General features: G+C 40.5%; 1 protein-coding gene across 1 annotated transcript in view; it reads right to left on the bottom strand.

Annotated features, from left to right (window-relative positions):
* LOC128737361 (uncharacterized) overlaps positions 1 to 26,432 on the bottom strand; it is an 85,200-nt gene that overhangs the window by 6,867 nt on the left and 51,901 nt on the right. Inside the window, exon 2 of the mRNA XM_053831985.1 lies at positions 4,872 to 5,007. Coding sequence (XP_053687960.1) covers positions 4,872 to 5,007 — 136 coding nt within the window. The remainder of the gene's footprint in view (positions 1 to 4,871; positions 5,008 to 26,432) is intronic.

The raw sequence follows: 26,432 nt of genomic DNA, 5'->3' as shown, positions 1-26,432 counted from the left end.
GACAAACTTTGCAAATTGCAACCAACTGTTAGTGTACAGTACATTCGCGGCGCTAGTGCTGCGACCCTATATTGACTCTGATCGTCTCTCCCAGTCGAGATTTGAACTTAATTGGGAGACACAATTTGTTTGCGTAGATTAAAAATTCCCGACGATGGATCCAAAAAAAAACATATATTAGGTAACTTTTTTTAGACCTTCGATATCATACAGCTCAAACATAAAGGGTGTCACATCAAATTGCATCACGGAAAAAACGCTGTAGAAAATTACTCATTAGGGATTTGTTCTTGAAAATTTGGGTAGAAGTAGTTTAGAATGTATTGTTTACACTGTATTTTAATCGCTGTTAGTTTTTGGAAAATTGGGAACAATGGAGTCACCCGAAAAGTAGCTTCGTGAACAAGCACCTGGAATGCACAACTCACAAGTACCTGGAAAATCCTCAACTCTCTCATCGGGACATCGGAAAACAACTCGAAATCGTACAGTCAACCGTGAGTCGTGTGATCAAGCGTTCAGAATGGATGTTCTATTAATGATCAGAAACACAAGCGTGTCGTGAAAGCTTTTTAGCGGAATCTCAAGGCTTCGGTCAGGTATGTGGCCAAACACTTGAAACTGTCCAAATCCAAGCCAAGGACCGGGAGGGATTGCATACGTACAAACTGCAGAAGTTTCCAAATCGTGACGAACGGTAAAATACGGTGGGAAAGCCACGGGCCCAGAAACTGTACACCCAGATGCTGACGAAACCTCATGGTCTCATTATGGATGATGAGACTTACGTCAAGGCGGGATTTTGGCAGCTTCCGAGGCTATTGTTTTTCACCACCCAGCACAAGTTTGATGTTCTGGAGGAAGTAAGGAAGCAGAAACTTTCAAAGCTTGCCTAGAAATGTATGATTTGACAAGCGATCTGCTCATGTTGCCAACTCATGAGTACGTCGTACGTGACTACCGCGACTGTAAACGGGTAGATCTAGCTCAAGGAGTGTCCGCTTGCTCTGTTGAAGCAACACGAGGGCCCTACGATCTTCCGGCCTGATTTAGCTTCGTGCCATTATTAAAAGGATGTATTTCACTCCAGGGGTACGATGGTACGTACGTATAGAGATGGTTATATCATCTACCAGAGCTGCGGCAATACACACGAGCTGGGCACAGCTTTTATAGTGATGGGCGAGATGCAGAAGCGGGTGATCAGGTGGTGGCCGATCAACCCCCGAATTTGCGAAGAATCAACGGCCGATTCTTCAATATAAGCATAATTAACGTGCACAGCCCTCACCTCGGAAGTACCGATGATGACAAAGACGAATTCTACGCGCAGTTGGAGCGTGAATACGACCGCTGCCCAAGACATGATGTTAAAACAATCATCGGAGACTGTAATTATCAGGTTGGTCAGGAGGAGGAATACAAACCGGTGATTGGACGGTTCAGCGCTCACCCGCAAACTAACGAAAACGGCCTACGTAGTACCTTCTTCGAGCATAACCTCTACCATCGGTACACCTGGAGATTACCCAACCAGACATAATCACTAATTGACCACGTTCTTATAGATGGTCGGCACTTTTCAGACATTATCGATGTCAAAACCTATCCGGGCGCTAACATTGATTCGGATCACTACCTAGTGATGGTAAGGATTCGTCAAAAACTATCTGTTGTAAACAACATACGATACCGGCGCCCGCCATGGTATAATCTAGCGCGACTGAAGCGACCGGAGGTCGCCGAAAACTACGCGTTATCTCTCGAAACCGTGCTGCCGGAAGACGGTGAGCTGAATGAAGCCCCTCTTGAAGACTGTTGGAATGCCGGGAAAACAGCCATTAACAGCGTAGCGGAGAACGTCCTAGGCCGTGTGTCATCGAATCGACGTAACGAATGGTTTGACGAGGAATGCCAGCAGATATTGGCTGAGAAGAATGCAGCGCGGGTACAAATGCTGCGTAGAGCCACCCGTCAGAATGTGGAGCGATACAAACAGAAGCGGAGACAGCTAACCCGACTCTTCAAGAGAAGAAGCGCCACCAAGAGGAGAAGGAGTGCGAAGAACTCGAACAGCTGTACTGCTTTCACGACACACGGAAGTTCAATCAGAGACTCAACAGGACCTCGCAAAGGCTTCCTACCGCGGGCCGAAATGTGCAGAGATAAAGATGGAGGTATCTTAACTGACGACCGTGCGGTGATCGAAAGGTGGAAGCAGCACTACGATGAACACCTGAATGGCGTGCAGGCGGAAGACCATTATAGCGGAGGAAGTGACCACAGTGGTGTAGCAAGCAACGAAGATGTGCCACCCCCACCGATAAGGGAAGTTAAAGAAGCCATCCAGCGGCTGAAGAACAACAAAGCAGCGGGAAAGGATGGCATTAGAGCGGAACTTATTAAAATGGGCCCGGACAAGTTGGCCGGCTGTTTGCATCAACTGATTGTCAAGATTTGGGATACGGAACGACTACCGGAGGAGTGGAAAGACGGGGTTATTTGCCCTATCTACAAGAAAGGTGATAATCTGGATTGTGAGAACTACCGAGCAATCACTGCCTGAATGCCACCTACAAAGTGCTGTCCCTAGTCATCTTTCATCGACTATCGCCAATAGCCAATAGATTTGTGGGAGTTACCAGGCCGGTTTCATGGAGGGTCGGTCTATAACGGAACATATCTTCACCCTGCGGCAGATCCTCCAAAGATGCCGCGAATTCCGAGTCCCCACGCACCATCTGTTCATCAATTTCAAAGCCGCATATGATAGCGTACACCGACAAGAGCTATGGAAAATTTTGGACGAAAACGGCTTTCCGGGTAAGCTTACTAGACTTATCATGGCTGCGATGGATGGGATCCAATGCTGTGTGAGAATCTCGGGTGGATTGTCGGACCCCATTCGGGGACTTCGACAAGGAGATGGTCTTTCCTGCCTGCTATTCAACATTGCGTTTGAAGGTGTTATAAGAAAAGCGGCGATCGCAATGCGGGGCACGATTTTCAATAAATCCAGTCAATTTATCTGCTTTGCTGACGACGTGGATGCTGTCGGCAGAACATTTTAGGCGGTGGAAGATCAGTACACCAGACTAAAACGCGTAGCAGAGAAGATTGGTTTGAAGATAAATACATCTAAAACGAAGTATATGCTGGCGGGTGGGATCGAGCGCGACAGGGCCCGCTTGGGCAGTACCGTGGTAATCGACGGGGATGAGTTCGATGTAGTCGACGAGTTCGTATACCTTGCCTCACTGGCAACAGAAGACAACAATACCAGCCGTGAGATTAAAAGACGTATTATTAGCGAAAGTCGGGCCTACTACGGACTCCACAAACACTTGCGGTCGAACAATTTGAGCCCCCGTACAAAGTGCACACTGTACAAAACGCTAATTAGACCGGTTGTCCTCCATCTTTGGCGGAGTGCAAGAGAACGGTGTATGGAGGCGGAAAATGAACCACGAGCTCGCGCGTCTCTACGGCGAACCAAGTATTCAGAAAGTGGTTAAAACTGGACGGATGCGTTGGGCAGGACATGTTACTAGAATGCCGGCCAACTATCCTGCAAAAATGGTTTTCGCATCAAATCCGGTAGGAACAAGACGAAGAGGGGCACAGCGAGCGAGGTGGCAAGACCAGGTGGAGCGAGATCTGGCGAGCACTGGGTGCCCGCGGAGCTGGAGATCAGTAGCCATGGACCGAAACAGATGGAGAAATTATACTGCGCAAGCTTTGTCGTAAGACGTTAGGCCAATTAAATAAGTAAGTAAGTAAGTAAGTAAGTAAGTAAGTAAGTAAGTAATTTCACTCCAGGGGTACGAAGCCAACGGGGTTACTGTCGTACCCAAGGATATGAACCCCACCAACGCACCGGAACGTAGCCCATCGAAAAATACTCGGCTATTATGAAGCAGGCACTACAGAAGCATCCTAAGGAGGTTATCAAACTAAACTTGTCTCGTAATAGAACCATCTGGTTTGCATATTGATACAGCAAAATCATACGATATTGTATTTTGCAGATTCTCTCAATTCTCAATTTTGATAGATTCATTCTGTCAAAATTTATAAATACATATGCACCTTTGATATAGACGAATACTATTATTTTTCAACCCGGATCTTTCTCCCGAATTGATTTTTTACTTAAACCGGCATTCATGTTATGACATTTTATTTTTAATTTAGAGACTATATTTTAAATATTAGCCATGATGACCAATTGGATTTTCGCCATTAGCATTAAATTACAAGCTGAAACTAGTCATTCTCAAATATCAAAGTTGTGGGACCACTCAGGAAAGAGTAGGTAAAATATGAAGAAAGAAAAAAAATCCGGTTAGGTTGTTATTTAGCATTTCTAGGATGATTATTGGCATACTACAACTAAGGCTTGCCTTAGTTTTGGTAGTGGAAAGTCCCATAGCTGCAAGCTTGATGTAGGTATGTATTATAAACTGGTAAGCAACTGAAATTAGCATTCATGGACATTCGTAGCAACGCTACTAAGATAACCGGTCATGAGTCGTCTCAACTTGTCATAAGTTCTATCTGGAATTATTCAGGAACAAATTCTCTTCAAAACTTTTACCATCGGAAAGTTAGGTATTTAGGGATAAGAAAAAAATCGAAACAGAAAATAATTATTTCAAATTAATTTATAAATCTTTTTAGCAATTATAGAACCAAACAAATTAAAAACAATAACTTTGGTGTCTTTAATGTTGAAATCAAAGCTGCCACTTTGTTGCAAACCATCTTTATACAAGATGTTACTCATGGTCATGGTTTAGAAAAAAGCTTTTCAAAAAATGTGTTTAACACATTGAATGACGTGCTAAATAAAACATCTCTATAATACTCACGGGCAAATTTTGTCTAGCTCCTCCTTTTTGATGGCTATCGACAGATCGGTTGATGACTGTAGCACCTGAAGCGGTCGGGCGCATCTGGCCAGTTCCTCTTGCCCACAATTTTCAGCTTTAATTTTGGCGATGGTCACTGTAATCAAAACAACCAAAACATATACAGTTAGTGAGGTAATTTTGAACAACTCTACAGAGAGAAAAACTGAAAACTATCTAGGTACATATGCACAACTTTCAACATAAAACATTTCATGATTTTAATTGTTACGTTAAGTCTTCTTGATAACCATATAACAATTATGTTTATAGCATAAATATCATAATACAGTCAGTAGGTTTTATTTGTGGAGAATATCGTGAAAAAATATTCTTGCTGTATATTTTTGTAGCTACCGAAATGAAAGCTTTTGTCTAGGGCTTCTTTATTATAGTCAGAAATCATTTTAAGACTGAATAAAAACGCGCTTGACGGGATCATTTTCCCAAAGTTATTTTATTACATCCTATTTGTCTGAATCTGACACTGATTACCAGGTCATTTTAATGCTAGAAAACATTTGGTCCAAACATTGATGACTCAGACCGGCTCGTGGTAAGCTTTCCATCGAAGTGACCTCTCGGGACTTTCTTGTTCCATCATCGGTGATTCGTTACCGCGGTGCTTGTTGGCCTCCGGGTGCAGTAACATAAATCGTAAGGGCACGGGGGCCGCCCTTTCGATGCTGTTTTTTTTCTGCCGTGCCCGTTGGTGCGAAGCGTCCTGATCTGCGATAGTTCAAGTGGAGAGGATAATCAATGCCGTCCCGTCGATGATGGCGCTCGTGGGAGGAAAGAAGTAGCGGAACCCAAGATCGTGACTCTGAGACAGTCAAATTTTTCCCGCTGAATTTCCTGCTTCAGCGAGTGGATGAAACCCCGCTTGCTTCTTAGCCTTTAGTCACTGCTGATTGGTGATGGCTTGGAAGTTGTTTTTTTTGCTCATCCTGTCCTAGTACTCGATTCTGATTTTCCGGAGGCTGTCTCCTGGGGTTTATTGAATCTGAAATTTGTGCTCGGTTCGTTTGCTTCGGTGGTGGTTTGAAAATAATTATTTCGCAACTATAATGATTTATGACGATAGCGTCTCGAGGGGACGGCTTCGCGGATCGAAGCTTAAGAAAGAGTAAAAAACTTGACACTTGAAATACGCTAAAGGACGGATTCTGGATTCAGGGTAAAAATATTATCATTTGTAGTGGGAAATGTCTTCCTGGAAGGGTTTGTTTGGATACGTATTTTTAAACCTTCCATCATTTCAGGTAATGAAAGTAATTTCTTTGAATGCAATAACATTTTGATAGCTTGAAGCAAATAATAATAGCATGAGTGTCAAACATTGAAACTTCCTCGGGTATGATATACAGCCATCCGTAATATATCACAGTAACGAAATATATGTTTCTCTTTCTCTTACCCAACGACGGGTGATAAAAATTTAATTTTTCATAAGAAACTCCGCAACATACAATAGTTTTGCAGAAAAGATACCCATGTCCTGTCCTGGCAGAGGAAGAGGTGAGAAAATAATAAAGATGAATGTAATGTTTTCCACCGTCCAATGTAGGTACTGCATCAAAAATGGTCGAAACGGAGAAGCCCGAAAACGTTCCGTTCTGTTCCTGTCTATTTATTTCCGCTTGACTACGGCCCGTTTGTTGGGATGGGCTGGAAGTCCGACATCAAATTAAAACACTGCGGAAGAGTGCATAATTTTTCGTGCAATTTAACGAATGTTGCTTTCATCGCCGCAACGCAAGAAGCCCCTTTTTGGACGGGCAATGGTAATTGTTTATTTTGACTGACCCGCAACCGTTTGGTACCTTTTTTATGATGTCTGTAAAATAAAGCTAGGTATGTTTCTTAATTTGTATTTAAGATGAAAAGAACATTTTAAGAAAAGGATTGGTCAACGCATGAATAGCTTCTGATGGGACTATATTTTGCGTGATGACTATTTACTGCTTAATCTTCCTCATCGCCAAACCCCTGTAGATAGATCGCCAAACCCCTGTAGATAGATCTGAATAAAAGAGCTATTGTCATTGTTTTAAAAAAATTCCGAATTTTGACTTCCTGGCCACGCCCATGACGAAGAATAAAGTATAAAGTATAAAGTATAAAGTATAAAGTATAAAGTATAAAGTATAAAGTATAAAGTATAAAGTATAAAGTATAAAGTATAAAGTATAAAGTATAAAGTATAAAGTATAAAGTATAAAGTATAAAGTATAAAGTATAAAGTATAAAGTATAAAGTATAAAGTATAAAGTATAAAGTATAAAGTATAAAGTATAAAGTATAAAGTATAAAGTATAAAGTATAAAGTATAAAGTATAAAGTATAAAGTATAAAGTATAAAGTATAAAGTATAAAGTATAAAGTATAAAGTATAAAGTATAAAGTATAAAGTATAAAGTATAAAGTATAAAGTATAAAGTATAAAGTATAAAGTATAAAGTATAAAGTATAAAGTATAAAGTATAAAGTATAAAGTATAAAGTATAAAGTATAAAGTATAAAGTATAAAGTATAAAGTATAAAGTATAAAGTATAAAGTATAAAGTATAAAGTATAAAGTATAAAGTATAAAGTATAAAGTATAAAGTATAAAGTATAAAGTATAAAGTATAAAGTATAAAGTATAAAGTATAAAGTATAAAGTATAAAGTATAAAGTATAAAGTATAAAGTATAAAGTATAAAGTATAAAGTATAAAGTATAAAGTATAAAGTATAAAGTATAAAGTATAAAGTATAAAGTATAAAGTATAAAGTATAAAGTATAAAGTATAAAGTATAAAGTATAAAGTATAAAGTATAAAGTATAAAGTATAAAGTATAAAGTATAAAGTATAAAGTATAAAGTATAAAGTATAAAGTATAAAGTATAAAGTATAAAGTATAAAGTATAAAGTATAAAGTATAAAGTATAAAGTATAAAGTATAAAGTATAAAGTATAAAGTATAAAGTATAAAGTATAAAGTATAAAGTATAAAGTATAAAGTATAAAGTATAAAGTATAAAGTATAAAGTATAAAGTATAAAGTATAAAGTATAAAGTATAAAGTATAAAGTATAAAGTATAAAGTATAAAGTATAAAGTATAAAGTATAAAGTATAAAGTATAAAGTATAAAGTATAAAGTATAAAGTATAAAGTATAAAGTATAAAGTATAAAGTATAAAGTATAAAGTATAAAGTATAAAGTATAAAGTATAAAGTATAAAGTATAAAGTATAAAGTATAAAGTATAAAGTATAAAGTATAAAGTATAAAGTATAAAGTATAAAGTATAAAGTATAAAGTATAAAGTATAAAGTATAAAGTATAAAGTATAAAGTAAAAGAAAATCGCTCCACGGCGGACCAGATGTTCTTATGTGACAAATCCTAGATTTGTTCCAAGAATACAACTTGCGGACTTATCATCTGTTTGTGGTTTCAAAGCAGCGACCGATACTGTCAAGCGAAATGAGTTGTGACAGATAATGCTAGAATGTGGTTTTTTGACGAAACTGATTAAACTGATTCGAACAACGCTGGATGAGTCAAGCGTTATTATAGAGGGCGAGACCTCACTCGTTTTCCTGTTGTTGGATGAGCGTTGATTGTTGGATGAAGGAAACGGATGTGCTCTTATATTGGTAACATCAATAGTATTGGGATCAACCGTAAAGTTTCAATGAGCACAAAACATCAAGCAATGTAAAATTTTAAGCATTGAGACTACATATCATCGTTTTAGCCCTTAAATATGTTCTGACATTCCAAAACTAGTAGCTGTTTTCATATTCAACATTCTCTTTAATATGACTAAAGTTTATTCTTTCAACACCGCTGTGGCTTGCGACTCATATTTTTTTATTGGTCCACACAGCTCATATTCACCTCAGCAGAGGTTTTTGTTTTGTGATGGATATAGTTAATCATGCTTTGGTTGGCAGTAGCAGCGAGTAAGCCAATATCTTGATGAGTAGACAGCACAGCATCATACTTTCATCGAAATATGTCTAGGCAGAAAAGATTATCATGTTTCAGGCAATGGCCGAACCGACCACCGACGGACGCCAGTAAGGCGTTACCTCGAAAAAAAAAGAAGCGCAACTGCAAAACTTTACATCCGTGGCGCAGTTAATGAACAATCTAATTAAGCCGAGCGGCAGTCAGCTAGGCGGCGATACTATCAGTAGCGATTTTATTATCAAACTTTAAATATTTTACGTTCACTTATCTCTACTATTCCGGGCTCAGCCTCAGCGTACGTCCAGTGTTGGCGTTTGAACCTCGTGCTCTTGAACATACGTAGTTAGCCAGGCTGTATTTTCATATCGCTTAGTCTGATGCCGATGCCGCCGGTCGGTGGCTACCGCCGTACACCGGAAAGTAACGTTTTTTTTTGCGAACGGGTACATGTGGTCGTTAATCTATTTTTCGTCGTTGTTTTTCCGCTCCACTACTGAGATTACGGGCACAGATCGTCGCAACGGGTAGGCTGTGTGGAAAGTTATCGAAGGTACTCGAAAACATAATTGAAGGGGTTTAATTTTCTTTTCTGTTCTTCAACCTTTCGTTCTGTGCTTTATTTGGCAAGCTTGTTGCCCTGGTTAGCTTTCGAAAAAGCGGAACTTCCGGTGTAAATTATTCTGTAGTAAAGCATTTTTTGCAAGTTTAAAACGGTTTCATAGGTCGATGGGTTCATCCTGTGATTGTAATTTAGGGGATACGGTTGGATGAACGCAAACCGAAAAGGTAAAAAACAATTTCCTTGACGGTAATTTTAGACTGTAATGGGATTTATTATGGCCAATTGTGTTAGTGGTGAATGTATTTTGATGTTTCTTATTTTGTAGTTTTTGCATTTCTAATGATTTGTTGAACTGTTGGGGTTTCAGATGTAGCCCAAAGTTTACATCATCTGATTTGATGATCTAATTTTTAGCATTTCTAATTTATTCAATTGTCAATCGTCATAACCGCATTCTTTAGAAAAAGGTAAATTATTATTCCATAGGAACGCATATTGAGTGTCAGAATGCTGATTAATTCGAACTAAATGAAAATGATTTATTGTCTTATTAACAATGTGGCCCAATTAACTACTCTTTTTTCCTTGTTGGAGACCTTGGGCCAGGTAAGATTTAAAATACGAGATGATTTTTATCTCGCTTGCCTTCAGATTATGAATTGATATATTCAACACGATAATTTTGTGCTCTACTGTTCGTGAAAAGGGGAAATATTTTGCGGAAAACAAAAGCTGCCAGAGGCATCTTCCTGCAGCTGTCGGCTTTAAGAAATTTCTTCGCTATTTTTAAGTTTGCCAATTACATGGATCTTGCGGATGAGGAAAGCCAAAAACTAATAAACTTTTATGTTGCAGCTAGCAAGGCTAGGGATGATCCGTTAATTGGCTGTCGAACAAAAATCTTAAGCATTCCGAATTCACTGTTCGAAGTATTCAAACTGCAACCTTCGCTGCTCTGGAAACATTTCTGACAGAAATTATTTAATTATTTTACTGATAGGTACGCCTCAGCGATCGTAACTTATTTGCCCGGTTCCGAGTTAATAATGCTAAAATATTAACTGATAGTGTCCAATCCAACTAGAATGTTGCACAGCATTTATTAATGCGATGTGAAAACAGAAACAGGTACCTACCTAATTTTTACTAAGAAAGAGGAATAATTACTATTTGTAAATAAAACTGTTTGTTCTAATTCTAGGAAAAATAATTTCTAATTTTTCTGTTACATTTAATGAGAAAAGAGTTTTCACTTTTTTAACTTCTATGAAAATAATTTCCTGAACCCATCCACGTACTATTGACGCGATACCTTAAAATTTAAACGAAACTGTGAAAGTAAGGTTATTTAGAGTCGTGAGGAATATTAGTAAAATATTATGCTCGTATAGTTGTAATCTGCCACACATTGCAATGAAAAGTACGACAATTATATTGTGCTTAATTTTTGTTCATTGTATACTTATGAATGGTAAACCACACAATGGAGTTTTTTTTTTATAGCAGCTATGAATCGTGGTGAATCGGTATGAGATAATTGCAACTAAAATTTGTGCCAACAACATTAGCTAACAGTAGCGGAGAGGCGTTTACATTGGGACACTTTTTTTCCTAAAATTTTAATTTTTTTTTGGTGAAAGCTACCAACTTCAATCCATTTGAAAAGTATATCCTTCTAGATGCTTGAAAAAAAATTCAGTCGTTTTGGTTATAAGCTAAATTAGTTACATCTATCCTTGGACCCTTGCTCTTTTCTCTTTTTATAAACGAACTATCAGCTCTTCTGCCACCTGGCTGTCGATCTTTCTATACAGACGATGTAAAAATCTTTAAAGCAATTAAAATGGACTCCGACTGCATTGAACTGCAACGCCTTGTGGATAAATTTGAAGATTGGTGCTCGAATAACATGCTTACCGTCAGCATCTCAAAGTGCTTCGCCATTTCGTTTCATCGTAAAAATAAGCCCATAGCTTTTAGCTACAACATGGCAGGACATTTGTTACAACGCGTCTATCACATTCGTGATCTTGGTGTCGTCCTGGATAGCGCACTAACCTTCCGTATACACTACAACGACATTATCTCCAGAGCCAATAAGCAACTTGGATTTATTTTTAAAATCGCCAAGGAGTTCCGTGACCCGTACTATTTTCGATCTTTGTACTATGCACTTGTAAGGTCTGTTTTGGAATTCGGATCAGTGATCTGGTGTCCATATCAACAAATTTGGATCACTAGAATCGAAGCAGTACAGAAAAAATTTCTACGGTCTGCTTTGCGCAGTCTTCCATGGCGCGATCCCAGAAACCTTCCGCCATATGAGGAACGCTGCCGTCTGCTTAACTTGGAGACTCTTGAAAGAAGACGTGCCAACACTCAAGCCACGTTCCTGGCTAGATTGCTACTAGGAGATATTGACAGCCCCGCTCTTCTGAGCCAACTAAATCTGTATGCTCCTGAACGACCCCTCAGAACCAGGTATTTCCTGCACCTGCAGGGACGGAATGCAAACTACGGACTGTACGACCCTATCCGATTTATGGCTATGCGGTTCAACGAACTCTACGGTTGGTTCGATTTCAACATGACGCCTAACAATTTTCAACGACGACTCTCTCGTAGACGATAAATTTGTAATTGTACTATTGTATGTATTTACTGTCATATGTGTTTATATCATGAAGACCACCTTGCGTCCGATGATTTTACAAATAAACTATGATACTATGATCTATAAATGTGAAAATGTCTTTTTGTCTCACTTTCCCCCAGTAGGTGGACCTTTCCCCACACTCAAAAAAATTGACACGTCGCATCCACGTGAAAAATTATGTAAAATTCTGTACAGCAACTTACGTGAACTTCATGTACTTACTTGCTTAATTGGCCTAATGTCTTATGACAAGGCCTGCGCAGTATAATTTCTCCATCTGTTTCGGTCCATGGCAACTGATCTCCAGTTCCGCGGCACCCAGTGCTCACCAGATCTCGCTCCACCTGGTCTTGCCACCTCGCTCGCTGTGCCCCTCTTCGTCTTGTTCCTACCGGATTTGATGCGAAAACCATTTTTGCAGGATAGTTGTCCGGCATTCTAGCAACATGTCCTGCCCAACGTATCCGTCCAGCTTTAACCACTTTCTGAATACTTGGCTGAATACATACATCGTTCTCTTGCACTCCGCCAAAGATGGTTCTTAGCACCCGCCGTTCGAAAACTCCGAGTGCTCGTAGGTCCTCTTCTAGCAGTGTCCACGTTTCGTGCCCGTAGAGGACAACCGGTCTAATTAGCGTTTTGTACAGTGTGCACTTTGTACGGGGGCTCAAATTGTTCGACCGCAAGTGTTTGTGGAGTCCGTAGTAGGCCCGACTTCCGCTGATAATACGTCTTTTAATCTCATGGCTGGTATATTTGTCCTCTGTTGCCAGTGAGATACGAACTCGTTAACTACCTCGAACTCATCCCCGTCGATTACCACGGTACTGCCCAAGCGAGCCCTGTCGCGCTCGGTCCCGCCCGCCAGCATATACTTCGTTTTAGACGTATTTATCTTCAATCCAATCTTCTCTGCTTCGCGTTTCAGTCTGGTGTACTGATCTTCCACCGCCTCAAATGTTCTGCCGACAGCATCCACGTCGTCAGCAAAGCAGATAAATTGACTGGATTTATTGAAAATCGTGCCCCGCATTTCGATCGCCGTTCGCCTTATATCACCTTCAAGCGCAATGCAGGCAGGAAAGACCATCTCCTTGTCGAAGTCCCGAAGCCGAAGAGATTCTCACACAGCACTGGATCCCATCCATCGTAGCCATGATAAGTCTAGTAAGCTTACCCGGAAAGCCGTTTTCGTCCGAAATTTTCCATAGCTCTTGTCGGTTTACGCCATCATATGCGGCTTTGAAATCGATGAACAGGTGGTGCGTGGGGACTCGGAATTCGCGGCACTTCTGGAGGATCTGCCGCAGGGTGAAGAAATCGGTCTGTTGTAGACCGACCCTCCATGAAGCCGGCCTGGTAACTTCCCACAAATCTATTGGCTATTGGCAATAGTCGATGAAAGAGGACTTGGGACAGCACTTCGTAGGCGGCATTCAGGATAGTGATGGCTCGGTAGTTCTCACAATCCAGCTTATCACCTTTCTTGTAGATAGGGCAGATAACCCCGTCTTTCCATTCCTCCGGTAGTCGTTCCGTATCCCAAATCTTGACAATCAAATCTTGACAATCAGTTGATGCAGACAGCCGGCCAACTTGTCCGGGCCCATTTTAATAAGTTCCGCTCCAATGCCATCCTTTCCCGCTGCTTTATTGTTCTTCAGCCGCTGGATGGCTTCTTTAACTTCCCTTATCGTTGGGGGTGGCACATCTTCATTGCTTGCTACACCAATGTGGTCACTTCTTCCGCTATCATGGTCTTCCGCCTGCACGCCATTCAGGTGTTCATCGTAGTGCTGCTTCCACCTTTCGATCACCGCACGGTCGTCCGTCAAGATACCTCCATCTTTATCTCTGCACATTTCGGCCCGCGGCACGAAGCCTTTGCGAGATCCGTTGAGTCTCTGATAGAACTTCCGTGTGTCGTGAAAGCGGTACAGCTGTTAGAGTTCTTCGCACTCCTTCTCCTCTTGGTGGCGCTTCTTTTCCTTGAAGAGTCGGGTTTGCTGCTTCCGCTTCTGTTTGTATCGTTCCACATTCAGACGGGTGGTTCTACGCAGCATTTGTACCCGCGCTGCGTTCTTCTCAGCCAATATCTGCCGGCATTCCTCGTCAAACCATTTGTTACGTCGATTCGGTGCCACACTGCCTAGGACGTTCTCCGCTACGCTGTTAATGGCTGTTTTCACGGCATTCCAACAGTCCTCAAGAGGGGCTTCATCCAGCTCACCCTCTTCCGGCAGCGCGGTTTCGAGAGATAACGCGTAGTTTTCGGCGACCTCCGGTTGCTTCAGTCGCGCTAAATTATACCGTGGTGGGCGGCGGTATTGTATGTTGTTCACAACAGATAGTTTTTGACGTATCCTTACCATCACTAGGTAGTGATCCGAATCAATGTTAGCGCCCGGATAGGTTCTGACGTCGATAATGTCTGAAAAGTGCCGACCATCTATCAGAACGTGGTCGATTTGTGATTCTGTCTGGTTGGGTGATCTTCAGGTGTACCGATGGTAGAGGTTATGCTGGAAGAAGGTACTACGTATGGCCATGTTCTTGGAGGCGGCGAAGTCGACAAGTCTTAGGCCGTTTTCGTTCGTTTGCGGGTGGGCGCTGAACCGTCCAATCACCGGTTTGAATTCCTCCTCCTGACCAACCTGAGCATTACAGTCCCCGCTGATAATTTTGACATCATGTCTTGGACAGCGGTCGTATTCACGCTCCAGCTGCGCGTAGAACTCGTCTTTGTCATCATCGGTACTTCCGAGGTGAGGGTTGTGCACGTTAATTATGCTTATATTGAAGAATCGGCCCTTGATTCTTAATCTGCCCATTCTGGGGTTGATCGGCCACTACCCGATCACCCGCTTCTGCATCTCGCCCATCACTATAAAAGCTGTGCCCAGCTCGTGTGTATTGTCGCAGCTCTGGTAGATGGTATGACCATCTCTATACGTACGTACCATCGTTCCTTTCCAGCATACCTCCTGCAGCGCTACGATGTCGAACTTGCGGCTCTTCATTTCTTTAGAGGAAACTTCCGAGGAAATTTAGAGACCGACAGTTCCATGTTCCTAATTTCCAATCGTTAGTCCGTTTTCGTCGCCTGGGTCTTTGCCGATTGTTCCGATTAGAGTTATTATTATTACTTACGGAGTCCATTGCTTTGGTTTTTTTAGTGGTCCAGGCTTGCAAAGCCCGCAACCAACCCCACTATCGCCGGAGGGCCAACGTAGCTCGAAGGAGCCCTCCTCCCCTGTCAGCATACGACCTTGGTTTCCACCGGGGTTGGTTACCCGATCTCCACCGAGGTTGCTCGTATCCCGGCTGGTACCATGAGGAGGTAGGGGTAGGAGTTGCTAGGTAAGAGGCTGTGAACCACTGTGGGGTCTATTTTATGCCCAGTGCACAAGGCACCGATGGTACGCATTACCAAGCCGTTTACCAGCCAACTTCATGTACTAGTTAATGGGAAAATTGATAAAATTTACCGGGATTGCACGTAAACTGGTTAGTATGAGTGCGAGTTACCAACAATTCACGTGAATGTTACATGAAAAGTGTGATGGATGAGAATTACCTATGTTTTCACGTAAACTTGACGTGCTGATTTTTTTAAGTGCACCTATTGGGGAAAAGTGAGATAACGATTGGGCAAAATTTCCGAAAGTATCGATAATTGAATATCAATATCAAATCGCCGCTTTATCGATACCGTCAATATATCGTTCGTGAAGCATCGATATTAGATTTATCGATACTATTTAAGGCGACATTCTGGGATTAGGAAATGCTACACAAAAAAGAGGTTCATAAAAATTAATCAATAAAAAACATGTTGAGCAAAGAGAGTGCCCCCAAAACACGCACGTAACACGTCACTGGCTCCAGTGCAGCTCTATTTCGGACAAGTCGCTTTGTACGGAAAACCGCACCACCTGCCACAGCTGTTCGCGCCCGACTGAATCGTATGCTGCCCCAGAATCCACAAAAATATGATGGGTTGTACTCCCGACACATCTGGATGACCTGCCGAATTACAGTTACAGTAATCTACCCGATCGCCCTTTCTGTAGATGGGACAAATCAGACTCTCAATCCACTCGTCCGGCAGCCCTTTTCCAAACCCCTGAAGCCTTCCAGTGATGTGTCTTTGCTGGCGGTTCTTGACCATTCCTGCAGAGTTCCGCCGGGAGTTGCTCCTTTTCGGTTCTAGCTCTTCTCGATCTCTGTCCCACCTCTATCACTTTCACCGCTATTATGGCGCGTAAAAAGCTGGAAAGTCTTTGTTAATGCCGTTAACGCCCAATACTACTCTCTGTGCTCTCGGGTCAGTTCTGAACTGTTGAAAATCGCGTATCGTATGCACTTACTGTTCAATAAGCGTTAAACATGTAAGTGACATTGTTCAAGGTTTTGCATAAGAGTCAATTTCAATAAAGTAAATTTGAGAATTAAGCCGAAAGGAAAACAGCGCGAGAAAAAATCCTTAAAATATTGCTTTCTTGAGCATTTCCTGGCCTAGTTTTAGCCTATATTTTTTCAGCTGCATATCCCGCTTTATCAAAACAGTATCGGGAAATACAAAATTGGGCCCCCGGGCCCCCCCTTCTGGCTGAATGAAATATACCTCTGAAACCCGATTGCTAACGCTAGCTACGGGTAGTGACATGATGGGCCGTTGCAGTTGCCACGTTTCGGCTCGATGTAATCGGTAGGGTACACACACATACAAATGTGTAGTTTTGTTCAGGTGAAGTTGGTTATGTTTTTGAATGCGAACTTTATTTCCTGTTTTGCGTTTTACATTTTGTAACCTCTAGGGCATAGCGCTTTGAAAGTGATAATTACTGTTAATTTGTTATGTTGACCATTACTCAAGACGAAAAAGCGAGATTATATTTACTGTTTGTTTCTTCCATAACTTTGTTTTTCTAAAGATCTGTATTGTTCATTTTATTCCGCCATCTTACCTCGATGAGCTTTTTTCTCAAAATTTAAGTCGCGTAGATTCCAATACTTCCAATCTTTAACGTATTAAATAATCCATGTTCAGCGGTTGTAGAACATCAGTGAAATCTTGCTTGACTTAAGGTTCTTCATTTGCTGCCATTAGGCATGATCCGATTGCCGCTTTGTTTTTGACGAACCTGCCAAAAGATGACTTACTAACGCCAATCTCCAGTTTATGCCAACCTGGAAATATTTCTCTCGAATTTGAATCCTCAATAAGTGCTATGAGCATATAAACTAATTCCAATAAAATTATGCTATTTGCTTTTGAATTAGACTTCACTGAGAATTAGATAAAATCAGTAATTGAATGAACAAAAAAATCGAATCTCCAAAATTTACAACTTGTTTCTAGCAATTGAAGTCCCGCAAAATTTGTGCACTTTCGAATATTGGTATTACAGGAATTGTAATTCCGAAATCAAATAAATAGGATTGCTATTGCCGTACCCATTTCATTACAAAAAATTTAATCCTCTATTCCACATATGCTCTGCCATCGTACCTTTCCGGCTAATTATGTTTGCTTTCCGGAAGGGAAGCAACAGGGAAATTTAAATTTACGAGCTAAATATTTTTCCGTTTTTGTTCTATGTTTTATTTTTAATTTTTTATTTTACCCTTTCGGCTTAGCACGGCTGACGACCAGCAAATAGAGGGATATAAATCACGCCTGTCTTCACTGAAGCGGAAAATGGAAATCGATGGCCAGATTTACAGCCGGCAAAAATTAGTGCCTGTTTGTCGAACTGGGAATTGGGCAGGTAACCTCAAAATCAAACTATGTGGTCAGGAAAAGAATAAATTTATTGCTTTGTTTGGAACGTAAAATGTAATTCTCCACGGGATGACAATTTACAAAGCTATATCGGCTCTACCGGCGGCAATTAAAAGCGGCTACATTTGTTCTCGCTGACAACCTGGTGTGAGGTGAAATGACCTTGCTGATTTCAAATTATTCTCGCATCCACCGCTGCTGTGCTCCGACGGCCAGAAACCGGGCAAGAAAGGTAACACGGTGCCAGCCAAGATTTATGCCACCTAAAAGCAGAAGCCATTTTTACTTTCCGGGCCAAATCCTAGACACGCTTACGTTTGTCAACGAAATCTCGCCTGTCCGTGTGGCACAAAAACACATGTGGCTCCGGTTGAAGCGGACCAAAGTGAATAGAAGCGGTTACAGCAATGGCTGAAAGGTGAACGAAGTGTCCTGCTGGAGAAAGCACCGGATGAGCACCGGCGGAAGCACAGTTAAGCGAGGGACCGATCCAGGCAAGCATTTTGCTTGTGTGCAAACCACGAAATCCCTTCCCGTCAGGCCAATGTTTTGGGGTCGACCGAACGGATAGGTCAAAACGATGTGCACAAATCGGTGTAAGTCCCCGTTTTTCCCTGCCATAGATAGGGATGGTCGTACATGTGAAAGTCAACCTAATGGAAGATATTATTTCACTTTTGCTGACGGATGTCTTCCAGTTTTGACCATGTGACAGTAATAACTAAGAAAAGTGACCTCGTTCAACATGTTTATTTGTTGTAAATGTTATGCAACAATGGCAATCTGAATTCACTTTCTTCTGAAACGATGGAATTTGGCGTGATCAACATCAATTCAAATTGATTTTTCGTGGTTTAATGCTGTCTATCATTAATTTAATTTAAATGCGTTCACTTCTATGCGAGCATCTCTGTGCCATCACCACACTCATTTGTTTAGTAGGAATAATCTCCTTTTCGTTCACCTTATTCTTTTCTTCTACACACGAGGACCCAACTTAATGCATAAATTATTAATTTCGCACGATATCACACGCTGGCTCGTTTCATAGGGAATACCACCACGAAGGTTGTTTTCCTCGACGAACCATTACCTTCCTGGAAGGGAAGTGCGGTATCGCGTGCGAATGAGAGATTCACGAAAGTCGGAACAAAATGCAAGGGTTAGTGAAAGTTGTCAAGTGAGCAGTTTTTGCTCGCTGGCCAAATGTTAAGCCGAACCGGGAGGATAAAAGCTTGTTAAAACAGGCATCACGAAGGCTCACCGACCGTTTGAGCGGATTGTCGCATGTGTTTGCATGTATACATGCATTAGCTATCTACCCCTAGCGAAGTCTAGCCGAAATCATTTGGTGGAGAATTAGATAATATTTCATCTGGAATGGAGCTGAGTTTTTAAGTCGAGTATCCACAGATGACAATTCCCACCAAAGGATGGTAGTGTTTCATTAAACGACGCTTTCAAGGATAAGAAATTACTGCGCATTGTTCAGTAGTTTAAACGAATGCTGTTTGATTTATCTTTTTAATTAACTCAGTGTTTGATTATGCCATCTGTTGGCATTGGTCAGTTCTGTTTTTTTCACTTGAAATAAATCTAATGTTTTATATACACATACGGTGGGAAACTTTTTATGTTTTTTTTAATTGAATCCTCTTCATCAGAGCTTTGTTGTACTTGATAGCATAGTGTGAACGAATGACTTATTTCATCCAATCTCTAATTGGCTCGTGTATGTAGACGGCTTATTTCTGTTTCAATTGCCTTTGTGACATGCGGTTTTTTTCTCACGGCAACTCTAAAACATGTTGGGAGCATGTCATAATAGTGTTTGCTTCCATTTTCCCTGAGAGACGAATATTAAATCAACATAATCCGAAAGATCACTAAACTGGAAACTTTGTACACCCACAACCCGTTTTTACAAACACTTCTGAACCGACTCCGTCGTATTCTTCATCATCCCCAACTCTCTACCGGCATGGCATTCCCAGCCTAGCTAAATTTCAGTTTTCATTACCTGGGGCAGACTAGTATGAGAGGTCTAGGTCTCTGCGTCAGCTCCTGGTTGACGATTCGGATTGGGATTGTGGAAAACTCAAACAAACCACACAATTTACTTACACTTGACCTATCAACAGCTGGATTGCAGCATCATCAATAGTCCGACTGGCACTATGCGGTTGCAGTTGCATGCATGGAAAAGCAGCCCGCAGACACATCGTTTGCGACATTAGTCTTTGGATTCGCTTGGCGGTTCCGGAGTTGATGAATGCATATTTTGGTACTGTGCTACCGGAGAAAAATGACCTATGTGTGTCTGCTCGTAGAGATGAATTTTCGAATGATGCAAATGCAACGATCCGGTATTGTTGACAGAGAATTAATTTTTTTTTGTTTCGAGTAATGTAGAAGTTGAAATTCTTATATCTCAAGGTTGCCATATGTACATTCCTGGCATTGGTAAAATATAATCAACATTTCTAGGCCTTGGGTAACTTCATCCTTCCACCTACCATCTTCAACCTACTTGTTACTATCTAAAAAAAAACAAAGCCATGGGTTTATACCGTCTTTAGACATTACCCTTCTTTATCGACAGACTTCGCAGCCGGCTGTTAGAGTACAGGAAAATTACGGGGCCAGTGCAACAATCCTACTGACTCTAACTAGCAAGCACCGCCTAGCCGAGATTCGAACATACGACGACTGGCTTTGTTAGACCAGCATCGTACCTCGAAGCTAGCTGGGCGGTAACTATCTTGTTACTTGGTAACTAGCTTGTTACTATCTAGTCTTTCTCAAATAGAGAATTCTTCACTTTGAAACTTATGTGTGAATATAATAATGAATTTGCTGATTTTGTAAGCTGTTACTTCAGGGTCTTTAATCTTTATAGATCGTTCAAGATGGCTTTGGAGCAAGAGCGATCCACAGATTGATCATTCGACGGTATCCCGGGTGGTGCAGTAATTTATGGTAGCGATAGAAAACCGAAGACGCGGTAGCAAAGAAACAGACTTGGTAGACCTGGAAGGTGTAGAGAAAACAGGCTCTCGATTCACGATGCAGCAAAGAAGGCGGATGGTTCATCTGGTTTGTCCAAAACAACGATGAAACGTGCCAATCTTTGCGTCTTCGGGGTCCAGGGAAGGCAGCGAACCGTAACGACAAACAAAACACGGTATCCAAAAACTTTGCTGGAAAGCTGTACCGGGAGTAGCTGACGAAACCAAGGTGCGTCGTGGACGACAAGGCTTACATGGACACGAACATAAGACAATTGCCGGGACAGCAGGTTTGCGTTACCGCCTCTCGGTTGGCCGTTCCTGAGGAGGAACGGCAGAAGAAAGTGAAGAGATTCGCCAAAAAGCTCTTATGTGGGTGCAGCAAGATGAATCAGACGTACATCACGAGAGTAACATCAACAGGCAAATTTACGGAGACGAGTGTCTCCACAGAAAAAATTTCCAAAGCCAGTTGGTTTACGTAAATTTTATAAAGGTTTTATTGCGGTATTAATCAATACCTCTGGGAAGAAACGAATGCAAAGGTGTAAAGTGTCTCTAATAAATAAACAAACAAACAGCATTACCTCTGGCTATATTATAGTATTACGCAATATCAAAACGATATGATGCAAAACACACCTATAGCTGACTATAAAACCATAATAAAACTGTTGATAAAGCAAATTTATTGTGGTTGCTAACATTATCACGATAAAATTAGTTGGCTGCGGCACTCTTATAAACTTCGTGTAAGTGTAGCTTAACAATACAATATGGCGTACCTATACAAAACTGATCTAATTGCGGTTACTTGTCAAGCCGTCAATCCATTAGTTTTATAGTGCTATCACTGACGAACTGACATGACACATAGAAGAAAATTCTTCAAAAACTATCGTCCTACACATTTTGCTTGCACACTAGCGCCCTCTGTTATGCATGTTGCGGAGTAGCTTGCATTTACAGGGTTTTATACTGTAGGTTTTTTCCATTTGCAGGGTTTTAATTGTATAGGTTTTTTACATTTGAATGGTTTTATACTGGAAACTCGAAGCAACACTCAAGCGCCGCGGTGTGGACATGTTGCGAAACATGCTTCTTTGAAAAATAAGTTGTTTTTGAATGGACGATGAAATTAACGCGAGTGTCTCGTCTGTTTGTCTGTGGTGCTATTAATACGGTAACACTCTGATCAAACAGATCTTTCGCTACTATTTATAATAATATTCGAATTTAAAACCGAAATATATTTTTATGCAAGAAAATATTTCCACATTCTGGTAGTTTTTACCCGGCAAACAAAAGATCATCAAAGTAAAGTGTCAGCTGCAGAAAGAAAGGTATTATCAATCATGTTTTATGTCACAGAAAGCACCTAGAATGATATTGCCAAAAATTGAGATTGACTAATTGAATATGTATATTTATTTTGTTGATGAAACAACTAGTTTTCGAAAATTGCCAAATTTAGATGACACGTTGATTTTATTTACCTAACATATAAATGTGCACGATAAAATTTACTGCGCATATGCTGCAAACCAATGGAGACTGCTGAAGAATTATTATTTATTCTATGGGATACGGATTCTGTGGGATTATTTCTGCTCACGGATGTTTTCGCAAGTTAACAAAGCTGGCGAACTGATTTGGCTTTTTACTAGAGCAAAAGTTTCATTTAATTATGGCGACAGCTTTCAAGCGTTAAACGTAATCGGTTTTATTGCTGCTTTCAGCAGAGCGTGATAAGACTACTTGAGCTTATAAACTGATACTTAAAGAGGTTATGAAAACCTTCTGAGGAGTGGGCCTCTTGGCCACAAAGCAGTTTTATAGCGGTCATCAGAAAGTTTTAAGGGAGCTCATAATTTTATTAGCGGTTTTATGAAGTTTGTCATGAAAATCAATAGGGGCACGTAATAAAACTTAGAATTGTTTTAGCTGGATTTTGACATTTACTAATATGATTTCTGTAGTTCGATAGAACTTCGAAAACTTTTATTACTGTCAAGCAAATGTGATTGTTCCTCATAACCAACTAGCTGGAATCCTTATGCGAATTGCGTTAATCGGTTTTAGTATTTTTAGGCGATAACTAAAAACTGTAAAACACTTAAGCTTTCAGAAAACACGACAAAAAGGTGATGGAAAGATGATTAAAATACGAAAATGAAACGAAAAGACGGCGAAAAGACGACCTAAAGACGTCGAAATTACGATGAAAAAAATTGTGTCTAAAAACGGCTAAAAAATGGCTAAACACGATGAAAAATTGACCAAAATATGCCAAAAATGATGTTGAAATACGATAAATGGACGATAACAGTCATCAACACAGACAAAAAAAACCGACGACAACAAGATGACGAATATATAGCATACAAAGGCGACGAAAGCACAACAAAATGTCAATTTGATAGATGATATTTTTTTTTATTTAGAGTGGTTTTAACCCAAAGGGTCCTTCACCACGATGATATTTTTGTTGCAGCATACAAAAACGGCAAAACAGGGACAAAAAAAAAAATAAAACAAAAACAGCGAAACGATAAAAGATGATGAAAAGATAACAAAAAGAGTAGAAAAGACGAGAAAATAACGCGAAAAGATGCCAAAATAGCAACAAAAAGGACGACAATAACGGCAACAAGCTACCTAAACAATAGACACCAAATTATTACAGCAGAGGTAAAAAATACTATAAAAAGTAAAAGCAAGAGAACCAAGTAAAAAGGACAAAAATACGACAGAGAGATGATAAAATGATGAAAAAAAGGTGTCGAAAAGACAACACTAAACTGAGAAAAGATGGCAAAAGATCGACTAAAAGGTAGCAAATAGACAACAAGAAAAGACAACGAAGAGGCGCCGAAAAGGCGACGTAAAGGCGTCGAAAATACGATGAAAAAATGACGAAAAAGTGATTAAAAATGGCGAAAACCGAGTTCCTAAAAAACAGCAAATTATGACGAAATAGACAAAAAAAAACATGTAACGATTATAGTATAGACATACGATGAAAAAACGACAAAATGGCAATGAAGAGATAACATTTTTGTTGCAATGAAAAAATTGCAATAAGTGACAAAAAGTCAACAACAAAAATAGCAAAACGTATAACATGTTGTGGATTTTACGCCGAAATTTAGATAATAAATTTTATCTTCATCAGACTATTAATGTTTGCTCAGCTCGACTAAAAGGCTTGCTCGTATTTGAAAAGTTTCGCGAACGTAATATTTCGGGTAACGCCGAAATATAGGCAACGCTTGTACTGTATAAGTCACGTGCGATGATTTATTCTAATTGCATGCGTGAAATATTTCGTATCATGAAAGTAAAGCTCGATAAAACATAAATCGGTAACGACCACTAGATGTCACTTTAGTATTATGCTGCTAAAGGTGTGCAAGAGAAAACAAGGTACTCATTTCGCCATACTTAAATTAGTTTATCCGTTTAGTGGGCGCAGCCATGCTGTCTAGAAACCGCCAAAATTTAAATAAAGGAACCGAGGTTGCTTTATTAGAATATTAATGCTACTCGTCCATTTCGCTTATGCATCGGCTGGTGAACAGAAGTTCCTAAAAGTGCTATCGAGTTGTATACAGTTTTTAACGAGCATTGTGTTCTTATATTGAAGATTAACCAAGGGGTTAATTGTGCTATTTAAATTCTTTTATAAAGGTGCAAGACTATTACCATTGAAAGTGAGTGAGTTGTTAAGAGTTGTTAAGTTGTTTTTCAGTAGAAAGTTAGTATTTGATCGCGGGGTTGAAATAAACCCTTCAAAGAAGAACTCTGTTCAAGTGTACCGTGGTATAAATCGTACAAAGGTAATTTTTGAATTCTTGTTTAAATGTTGGTGTAGTAATTTACGTATTTTCGTTCGAATTGGACAGTAGCGCTCCATGCGCTTATTGTACAGAATTCTTTTTTGCTGGATTCTGGAGTGCTACGGTCCACTTTCCGTTCCGTTCGTGTGTGCAATTAATGCCCGCCTTCGTGGCAGTTAAACGGGGGCGTGTGGTGTTTTTCGCTAAGTTTGCGTTGCGAAAGTGTACACGGCGGTTGTCAATTGCCGCGCGTGTTTTACCGGCCCTTTTTAACGTTACACTCCGTGGCCGAAGTCCGAGAGCCGACAATCAGGACACGTCGTCAATTGCGTGCCTTTTGTCGAGTCTGAGGTAGGGGTTTCATTCCGTTTCGGGAGATCTATCACGGAAACGTAGTACGTGGGGTCTTCCGGGCACGTTGGTCCCTGCCAAGGACAAAACCCGGGTTCGCATGACCCTAGTCATTGCGTCGCTCTCGTGAGTAGTAAAATCGGAAGTCTTCCGTCCAGCTGAACCACCCTCCGCACCTTTAGTTTCGGCCAATACACACACGAACATCCGGCGACGTTGACTCGTCGCCATCTTCGCCGTCGACCAGGACAACGCTAGCCATCGTCGAGCATCGTCAAAAACCCTGCGCAGGTATGTGATACGTTTATGGCCATAAACTCAGTGCTAGAAAACCTATTGTCCAGCCCGAACGTTATACGGTTACTGTTCATACAAAGTTCAAGATATTTTACGTTTTTCATTCGTACGTTTGAGCAGAGTCCATTCTAAGGATCACTCACTCTTCCTTTCGTTGCCTTCACTTTCAGTTTCGTTCCGGGTCGTAACGTTCGCGGGTTTGGATCTAGTAGCATACCTATTTTAGCGGTTCTATCGCACGGCGGTGCGAAGCGGTTCTCTTGGTATCTGTTTTCAGTTGCGTAACCCCTGTACCGTTCTAGCCGACCCCTGAAAAACATCTCGTGCTAAACATTAGTCGGGCAAACCTAACACGACTGGTGGTCTCTCGGGTTACCGGGAGTGGCGCATAAGCCACCAAGTTTAAACGAACGGTCTACGAACGGTTACAAACGTCAAAAGACAATGAAAAGATGATGAAGATGATGAAAGATGAAAAGAAAAACCGAAAAAATGACGACGAAAACACGTTAAAACAGCAACTAAAAAGGACGACAAAAACGGCAACAAGTCGCCGAAGTAAAAGACACAAAATTCTTAAAGCAGAAGTCAAAAAATACTAATAAAAAACGGCAAGAGAACTGTGAAAAAACGACAGAAAGCTGACAAAATGATGACGAAAAGGTGTCAAAAAGCAAACAACAAACTGGTGTTATTTAATGGAAAAGTATATCTAATTTGCGTTACGTGTTCATTAATTTATACGGCTTTCAATTTCAATTAATGTACACTTACAGCATTACTAATAAACACTTCACATTAAGAAACCTTCAACTGAAATGTAAATGTTGGTTAATGTTGGTAATTTTGATTGAACTTTGAATAAATCTGGCTTCTGTCTTAATTTTGAAATGAAATTTCAACTCTTTCTTCGGTGATAAAAACTGTATTTTTTTTCAGCAAAGTCTGATAACGCTGATTGCCAGACGGAACATCGTTTCCTCAACCTAGTGAACATTCCATGTTAAAAGCGCTCCACGACAGCGTCTGATATAAGGTTTTGCAAGGTGACGCCAG

This window comes from Sabethes cyaneus, chromosome 2 (assembly GCF_943734655.1).
Source record: "Sabethes cyaneus chromosome 2, idSabCyanKW18_F2, whole genome shotgun sequence".
Classification (NCBI taxonomy): Eukaryota; Metazoa; Arthropoda; class Insecta; order Diptera; family Culicidae; genus Sabethes; species Sabethes cyaneus.
This window is presented reverse-complemented; position numbering and strand designations above follow the sequence as displayed.